Here is a 9,874-nt window from a genome sequence, read left to right as displayed (position 1 = left end):
AAAAAAAAAAAAGACGTAAGTAGATTTAGTATGGATATATTATGAATTTGAACAAAAACTTTTGAGACCAAAACAACGGTTATATAGTTAAGTTTTTTCTTTTATGATATTCCCATTTGGTAACATGTTTATGTTATCTTAATATAATTTGATAAGCTTTTGGAAATCAACTTATTAAGAATTTAATAAATTTAGTTTTTTTTTTTCCAATTTTAAGTTGTGTTTTCAAGCACGATATATAAAAAATTAATGAAGGAGATAAGTTTTCATATATTCATTAATTCACTTACTTAACAAAAAAAATCAACAACAAAAACAAAATACCAGAAGTATTTATTATCTCAAATTATTATCAATCTAACACATTCATACATACACACATATGAAGATAATTAGATATCTAATTATTCAAATTATATCAGATAAATTTGTTGAGACTATAATAAAAGTATGAAATGCCAATATGCTTAATATAAATAATAAAACATAGAAATTAAAATATATATTTTGAGAATTTCATCATCATATACAATGACACACCTTAATTAAAAAATAATAAATTATTTTTTCGGATAAAGTATTAAAGTTTAGTCATGCAAGTTGAAATACTTTTATACGAGTATAATGCAGAAAACGTTTAATGCAGGTTTTGTACATTTAATTAGAAAACATATCTTTTCAGAATATTTTTGCCTGTTTTGTACACACACACACACACAAAAAAATATGCGTATGTATAATGTACTATTTTGTAATATACAATATATTACACATATTTTACTAACTATAGTATTAATCAGTTTGCATAAGATCCAATCTTGCCATTTTTAAATCACATATTTATGTAATTTTATTTTTGGAGTTGAAGAAATATTGTTACGTGTTAATTGCATTTTTCACTCCTTAATTATGGTGAAGTTGAAATGTCCCAATAAACTTCAAAACTGCGTATTGTTCCATCTTAACGGTTGATAATAAAAACACTTTATTCATTGTCATTAAGATTTTTGACAAATTTAATAGATAATTAAAAAAAATCAGATACTGAAATTTGAATTTTATCCTAATTCAATGAAAATCTTCATGTATGGAGCAAAGTGTTTATTACCATTTTTTTTTTTTTGGGAGAAACTACCAATAGTTTTAATAAGGGGTATTTTCAATTCTTAAATTTAGAGTGTATAAAAAGACATTTAAATTTAGAGGGGACATTACTACTACACCATATTTTAATTATGAAGTACATCAAGCCTCCTTAATCAATAAGAGCCATAATTTTTTATCTCCAACTAAAACTTTATAAAACTTTTCCGCTTTCCTAGCATTTGGATAAGTATGTGATGAAATTTCCCTAAGGTTAATATTTGTTATTTAAATGAAGTTACCTACTATCTCACACTTGTAAGTTGTAATAAAAATAGGACAAAGGAAAAGAGAAACACTAAAACACAAATTAATTCATGCCAACCATACATTCAGCCAAATATTCAAGACAGTCAAGCTCTTATAAATTCTAGTTCATTATTTATTATTACAAGTAAGGATTTTTATAAAACTACAACTATATATCCCACATTAGACAGATTCAAATGCATATACATATGCTTCTTTAATCTTATCGATATGGAGGAAATTACAATCAAAATACCACGGACAAACCAAGGATGTCAGAAAGTTGTGAAATAAAAGTTGGCAGTGCTGGCCATCCAATTGCAGTTACCAGCTTGCCATGAGTGACACACAGTAAACTCTTCTGATTCCCCACCAGCAACTTTCACGATAGCCTTCATTGCATAATTGCTTGCACATTTCCAAACCATATGCTCATCAATTCCATCATTTGATAGACACACAAACTTGAGCCTTCCTGCCTCTTCCTGCACTCATTTCCAAATCCCACAAACGCCATTTCTATTCTCAATTCATTGAATCAATCACTTCTAAACTTTAATTTTCCAAACAAAGATTCAAAATTTGACACAGAGAGAGACTAATCTCTCTCTTCAAACTTTCTTCTCCGGCGCTATAAGCTCCACTGGTCTGAATGTTCTCAGTGAAGATCTTCGTGGCGTCTTCTTTGACAACTATTCCAGGCACCGAGCTTCCGGCCGGAGCTGTGGGACCCGCCGGACCGGTCCCCTGGGCCACACCGTCCTTCGTGCCATCAATTTGCAGAGGTAGGAACTGAACGAGAATGACGACGAACGTGTGCAATTTACGAATTTGCCATTAATTTCATTTCTCAACCTCAAACGACGTCGTTTTTTCTATAGATAAAACTAATGGGCCCAGTCTCCTACATTATTAGTCCTAGTTGCTTTTTCTTTTTTTTTCTTTTTCTTTTTTTATGGGGTAAGGGAGAATGTGGCCATGAAGCAAAAAAAATTCAGAACAAACACATTTTGAATTACTGAGGCCCAAAAAAGAATAGCACCTTTGGCCAAGGCTCTGTTTGGTTGACAAGAATAGAAAACAAAAAGAAAAATAATTCTATTTTTCAGGTATTGTCCATACATTTGATTAATAGTTTGTCAGGGATAGTTTTACATTTGATTTTTTTTTTTCTTAAACCAAAGTTGACATATGGTTAGTCTCAACTGGTTGATAGGATGGGAAGTTTCCTAACCCAAAATATTATTGGGTTTATATGTAATTCAAAGTTTCAAACTTTATATTTTTATTTTTCTCCTTAATAAGGATTGTAGGGACACATTTTGCAACCCAAACTCAAGATGTATGGGATCTTGGCCCTGTAAGCCAAGTACAATAAATTTGTAGAGAGTAGGTTGGAGAACTAAGCCCTAATGAATTTGACAACGGCTAGTGTGGATTTAAAAGATGATCAATTAAGAACAAGAAAAATAAGGCTCAATGAATTTTATATCCGATGAGGTCTTTTCTCATATAAATCAATAATAGTTAGGTACAAGTACAATTTTGATTGTTATAGTATTCTTTCTTTATTTTTCCAATCCCCCATCTCATGAAGGGTATCTTACATTATATACATCCTCTTTGGCCATCTTGATCCTACATCTGTTGATCATTTAAGCCTTCACTTGAGTGTTTATCCCATCAGACCCCCTCTTTAGCTTTCTGTAAGTTGTGGTAGCCAAAGCAATACTGTTCATGGGTCTTCTCCACATAAATGCGGCCAGAAAAGTAGCTGCAGTGCATTCAATGCGGTGGTAGCAACTTTTCCCGAGATATTTTGGGTTCCCTTCCTTCTCACATGTTCGTGAGGTCCATTCCTATTATGGGAGCTTCTTGGAAGGTCACTTTGATCTATAGGGTCTACATCTGATCTGTGTTTAGTTTATTCGAGGAGGTATTCCCCCTTGGACCACCATCCCACTTGCATCCAGCTCCTTAAGTCATGAGTCTAAGCTATTTATTTTTATTCGTTCGTCCTCGGACTACTATGCTCACAGCCAAGCCCAAGACCCAATATATGATTTGAGCCCTTCACCCTACAAGGATGTACTATTTTTCTCCAAAAAAAAAAAAAAAAGATGTACTATAAAGGAAGAAAAAAAAAGGAACCCTCTCAATCTCTTCCTAGTTCAACCAAAATCATAGGAGGAAAAGAAGAGATGTAAAAATGTTCCTTCAACATTACAGGAGATACTCGCGTGTATTGAAATTTCGAAGTTTCGAATTTGGTTGAACAATAAATATTATTATCCATTTACTAAAATGTGATAGGTTTATATGCAACCCAAATCTGATCGACCTATGAATATATTCGCACAATATTGCAATTTAGACTTGGGGTCATGTGCCTTATTTAGGCCTATGTAATTTGTTTTGCCAGGCTCGAGCTCCCTTATGCAGGAAAAAGTATTTCCTAATTTCTATATTGGATATATGTAGCAAGTCTCTCATATTATATAATTTTTACATAACTATATGGCATACATGTTATGAGAGGTATGCTTACTTATGCTGATACATAACTGCATAGGATATTATTATCTGTGTATAGCGTCTCTTAATCTATGCTTGAGCAATACTTGTTTTAGAGGATGAATGGGGTAAAGCCAATAGTTATTGGGAGATAAAAATAAAGAACTTCTACAAGTATCCAATTAGTATGAGCCATAAGATATTATATAAAAAGTTCATGCATCCTAATATATATTTTAAATATACTTTATAATGTCTCAACATTAATATCTGGATAAGATGTACCACTAACACATAGTATTAGTATGCTTAGTCGGTACCAAAGAGTTATTAGTTGGTCTGAAATTAAGAAAGAAAAATAAACATAACTTATTTAGTACCAATACTTTAGTTTGGTCATTAAACAGAATGAGAAGATGAGTCGAAAAAGGTATATGGAATAAGCAGCAGCCATTGAAGACCTTTTCATTGTTTTTGTTTCCCTCGCGGCCTCATGAGTTACTCTCATTCTTGTACCTATATTTAAGAAAAAAAAAAACAATCATTAATTTAGAACCAATCTGTTTTGCATCATAATAAATTTTGGACAAATAAATAGTAAAAAATAGTAATGTTATAAATCTAACCATATAAAATTTATGAACTCATGTATCACAAATTCAAACATTTATATTTATTATGTTGATGAAGTTGCATTAATTACATTTATTATTAATTTGTTACGTCGGTTTATAAATTTTTTATAATAAAATTTATATTAGTTTTAGAATTTTGCTAGTAAGAAATTACGATCTAACCTGATAAGTAAATGACACTAATACCAATAGTAGGAATCCTTCTTTTTCTCCCTGATTGCAAGAGGAACATATGTGCTGACCTTCTTGGGTGTTTTGGCCTTTTTAGCTGAATTCATCAACCTTGGAGGAGTTGGTACTTTGTTTTCTTGTGCAGGCTTTTTCTTCCTCCTATATGACTTCCTTGGCCTACCACTATTGTTTTTAAAGGTGTTATATAATAACAGAAATAGTGGCTTCAATTAAGTTGTATTCTAGTCAAACCTGGAAATCCATAAAGTTCTAACACCATAGAGGAAAATATGCAATTTCAAGATGGAAGATCGAATATTCTTATAGTACTATCTCGAAAGGAAATAAAATTTCTTCACTAAATGGATATCAAATCTATTGGTGGAGCAACCCAAAAAATATATATATATATATAAAATCTATTATTATGACATGAAATGCTTTCAACATGTAAGCTAGAAACAAATGAATATGTTATTAAACAAGAATAATAACTCCGGAAAAATGTTTGATTTTTTTACATGAGGAGTGTCTGAGTTTGTAAATGCAGGTGCTATTAAATAATAAAATACTCTAAATTACTAATGCATTTGCATCACTAAGCCTCACATTCGCAAGACTACCTAGAGATGCAAATCATAGTAGAACGATAAACTTGTTTACCTCTTCAAATGCAAGAATATATCAAACTTAGAGATATATATTGTAGCAGAGTGATAAACTTGTTTACCTCTTGAAATGTAAGAATATGTAAAAATTTTGGAAAGGAACCAAGTTTTTCATATATGATCAACAAAGATTACTAAATAATTAAATAACTGCATAATATCATTAATATATATATATATATATTCAAGAAGTGTAACTCTAAACTCAGGCTACAATTTAATTAGGCTCTAATCTCTAAAGTAAAAAGGCATGGTAGGTTTGAAGATTTAGTCATTTAAATTTAATTACCCGGTCGCTGCACGGTTATAGTAGCTACGAATGAGGTCATGAGGGGCTACCATTTGAGGTATTTCTTCCTCAGCCACTTCCTCGTAGCTATTGTCTTCATAGACAACCTGCACAAAGAAACATTCATAATGGCAAAGGATAATAACTAAATAAATAAATAAAATGAATAGTTGAACAAGAATGTAAAGACCCTATAGTCTCAAAATAATTAGAGATATAATAAATAATTAGGGCATTCATAAAAATAGTATGGTGAAAAGCTCAAACCTTGAACCATCCAGTTTCAACTTCATAACTTGTAACCTGGCCAATGTATCTCACACCATCAAATATCTTAGTTACAACTGCCCCAATCCAGCTATTATCTGAAACCATCTGCGTCTTACCGTTCTAAAAAAGATAATATAAACACATCTAAGTTTTTATAAGTTTGCAACACCATAGCTCAAAACAGAAAAATAATTTGTTTTAACTTACTTTGATTTCAATTTTGACCATAGTTCCTGAAGTTGGAGCAAATTCACGATCACTATGCTTTTTGCCAAACATTGTGGAAGTTTCCTGAATTCCAATTTTACCTTTCTTTTTAATATATTTCTTAAGGAAAGTGCTGAGAACTTCTTTTGATGAACTTTCAGAATCTGAGTGGTCTTCTGTTATCAAAATGTAAGTATCATACTTGATTATATCAATATATTCAAATTCAATTATAGATTCTTGAGATATTTAGGATAACAAAATGGATTTGAAAGAATTACACTAGTTAACTTGTACCAATATGAGTAACAAAAATGCATATCAATTTTTGTGATCATGCCTATATCAATTCACATTCATTGAAGGAGTTTAGAATTTACTAGCAAAATTAATAATAATAATAATAATAATTAAATAATGACTCACGTTATGTATACTCTGAAGTTTTATACAAAAATTGTGCTATATGGCACACTCACAAAATATTATGACATGATAATCACATAAAAAAAATTTGTGAGATGCATTTACAACAATTATATGTGAAATAAATTAAATATGCCCCCCCACCCCTGGGGCTTTCATGGCACAAACATATATAGTAGTATCTCTTCCCTTAAGCAAACAAGTATGAAAGCAAAGTTTTAACTAGTTTGTGTGACTTGAAGCATTCAATAAATTAGAAAGCCAAAATGGATAGGCCACCTCCTTAAAGTTTGTAGTTTGAATTGTGAATCACAACCACCTCTATATAAAATGAGGCACATGATGTAGGGGTTAAATGAATGCTTAAATATAAATAAAACAACTGAATCAATCCCCACTCTATAATGTAGTATGCTCAATTATAATACCTTAATTACAAAGTTTCAAATAGCAAGAAGTATTACATTAAACTACAAGGAATTTGGTGCCATACTGCCTTTAATTAATTGCATATCTAGTAATACCACATCCAGTGTCAAGACAAAGTTTATCACTCAAATACCACATTTTCATAATCATGCTAGGCTAGGAATTACGACCAAAAATTGGAAAGATTTTTATTGCTAGAGATTCTCCAAACCTATCAGACTCTAAACCATGCTTGAGATAAACAATATATTAGATGACAGCCTCTTTTATATGGGGTCAAGTTAGAAAGATGGCTTTTAGGTGTGCAAAATCAGTTCCTATTTCTGAAATACCATGCTAATGGCACAGTGATGTCATTGGTATGCATAATAAAACATGTTTATTGATGCTGAAGGTTAAGTTTTAAGGAAAAATTATCATATCTGTCAGCACATGAATTAAGTACAAGGTAGCATCATTGATGACTATGTTACTAGTGCATTCATATATTTACTAAGGTATATACCCGTTGCTTCTTGAAAACCCTAACCCTAGTAAAGCAGATGTATATCTCTCCAAAATGGATAATTCAATGCTGACATACTGCCTAATTTGAACTCATCACCAAACTTTTTTCTTCCCCTTGATTTCATCTACAATCTCCATCCTTACCTCTCCTACTTGATAACACTATAGATAATCAAGAGCCACACTTGCTTTTCAATATATTTGGCACAACTATGAAAATTTAGTGCTTTGGAAGTGGGTAGTTCCATTCCACACCAATTATTATCCTAAACCACTATTAGAAAGAAAAATTTAGTAAAGATAGCATTCAATAACAATAATCATTTTCACCAATAGAAAAATTATGTTTTGGTTTGGTTTTTTTGATGCACACATTACTCCCTTTTTTTTAATTAATGAATGATGAGCACATTACTATTCCATATGAAGAAAAGGGGATTTAGATGATCTAATAACATCAAAAAGTAGGTAGAAGATTTTAGGTGTATATTGACACTCTAATATGTGTCAGTATGATTTGTTTGTTGTGATAAAGAAAAAATTTTATTACTAAAATAATATAAATACAAGTAAAAAAAATACAAGAACAGTATAGGTTAGGAGAGAAGAAGAAAAAAAAAATCTCAAAGAAAAACCTACAAATCTCTTACAAAACTAAGGAAAAGTATCAATGCATATTGAGAAACAATATAATCCAAAGCTCTCCAAGAAAACATCTCGAAACCATAAGATTCACTCAGGGGGAAACCCAAATTCAAAGAGAGAGTCCACCCCTAGAACCTACTAGGCCAACTTGAGACCTACCTAGGGAACAGTAAAAGCCTCCAAGCCTGCCACAAAGGGCTCCAAAAAAACCATGAAAGGAGCAGAGAAAACCCTTCAAAAGAATTGAGAGAGGCTCAAGCCAAGAGCGGAACTCGTAGTGAAACCAAGGAGCCTTGGTCTTACAATAGCACATAAGTACTAACATGCAACAAGAGTTTCTCTCAAAAGAAAGAGAGTTTCCAAAAAATTTGCACATATCTCAAAAAGAATGAAGGTATAATATATTTGTTAAATTTTACGTAGTTAACCAACTGTATCATTACCCAACAAAGGATGCACATTCATATACAAAACGACGTAAAATTAGTTGGAAAAATATCGTTTTCAATTGGCTGAATTTCATAACCATATTTGTCACGTGTCATAAACTACCATATTTAGTATCCAAATATCAACGATTTAAATTATCAATGATTACGCCATAACATAAATACCATCAATAAATCAATAAAACCTACCTGATTAATCTTGTAAGATTTTTTTTTTACATGCTCATGAACATGTATAATGCAAAAAGCATAAAAAAATTTCAAAAAAAATTGAGATGGCCCCTCAATCATTTTTATAATAACAAATTATATCTTGAAAGACTTTCATGAATAAGAACCTTCATGTAAAGCAAGTTATCTAGACTTCATTTCTTTTTCTTACAGAATCACAGATGAACACTACTTCTCTAAGTGAAGAAGGAACACAAAGAGACAATTGATCAGTAGTTTTTGAATGAAATTACCAACCCATATCTTTCCTTTGGGAAATTCTCAATTATTTTATTCTTTTTTTTTTCCTTATTTTTAAGATGAGCAGAAATCTCCTTTTCCTCTTATTTTCTAATCACAATTCTTAAATTTTTAGGAACATAAAAGAAGGATTTTTTTTTTTTTTTTTTCAAACAAAACGCACTGGATTTTCACCTCCCCGGCCCGATCCTCTTGAAAAAAAAAAATCACTGAATTTTAATTTCACATAAAACTGATTCAAATTCAAATCAGTTTAAACTTGTGCTAAGCCTCATTCATCAACAAGAACTGAAGCTACCAAGAAAAAAATCAGGAAAAAAAAATCACCTTTTGTTATCCAATATCAACCAAATACTCATCCATAAAAAAATAATTAAAAAAAAAAATCAACCTTACAAACTAGGATATACATGCATGCAAATGAGATATCTTGCAGGTGTATAAAAATCAATCTCACCTACTAGCTTGCTCATAACTTCTTCTGAGTCACTCATTTTCAGATTAAGATCTTCAAACCCTAAACAGAAACACTGTAAACCAAATCAATATGTAAAAAGATTAGAACAAAGAAGGGGAAAAATTAAAGGATACAATTTTGTATTTGAAGTAAAATGGTACAAAATTTAAAGCATATGCAAGCTACCAAACCCCTCTAAGCCTCATGCTCACACACACATACCTGAGGAAGCAAATAAAGCACAATAAAAGTCTTAAGAGAGATGTGTTTGGCAAAATGATAATTATATATGCATGTATTTGGCTTCATTTTAAGACTTTGGTGATAAGAGGCCTCCATTAATG

At 31.1% G+C, this 9,874-nt stretch overlaps 1 protein-coding gene across 5 annotated transcripts; it reads right to left on the bottom strand.

Annotated features, from left to right (window-relative positions):
• Window positions 1-4,125: 4,125 nt before the first annotated feature.
• On the bottom strand, window positions 4,126-9,874 carry LOC111998788 (dirigent protein 17). Of its 5 annotated transcripts, none has more exons than XM_024030885.2 (7): window positions 9,753-9,874; window positions 9,531-9,603; window positions 6,147-6,322; window positions 5,937-6,059; window positions 5,670-5,776; window positions 4,704-4,895; window positions 4,126-4,422 (listed from the first exon to the last, which is right to left on the bottom strand). In XM_024030885.2, the coding sequence occupies exons 1-6, from the start codon at window positions 9,867-9,869 to the stop codon at window positions 4,721-4,723; spliced, it is 771 nt and encodes a 256-aa protein (XP_023886653.1). In that variant the 5' UTR covers window positions 9,870-9,874; the 3' UTR covers window positions 4,126-4,422; window positions 4,704-4,720. The 5 variants fall into 5 exon arrangements, with proteins under 5 accessions (XP_023886653.1, XP_023886655.1, XP_023886654.1 ...); XM_024030887.2 differs by having other exon boundaries at window positions 4,704-4,889; XM_024030886.2 differs by having other exon boundaries at window positions 6,147-6,319.

This window comes from Quercus suber, unplaced genomic scaffold (genome assembly GCF_002906115.3).
Source record: "Quercus suber isolate HL8 unplaced genomic scaffold, Cork oak 2.0 scaffold_632, whole genome shotgun sequence".
Taxonomy (NCBI): domain Eukaryota; kingdom Viridiplantae; phylum Streptophyta; class Magnoliopsida; order Fagales; family Fagaceae; genus Quercus; species Quercus suber.
Note: the sequence above shows the minus strand (reverse complement) of the source record. Positions and strands in the feature narration are given on the sequence as shown.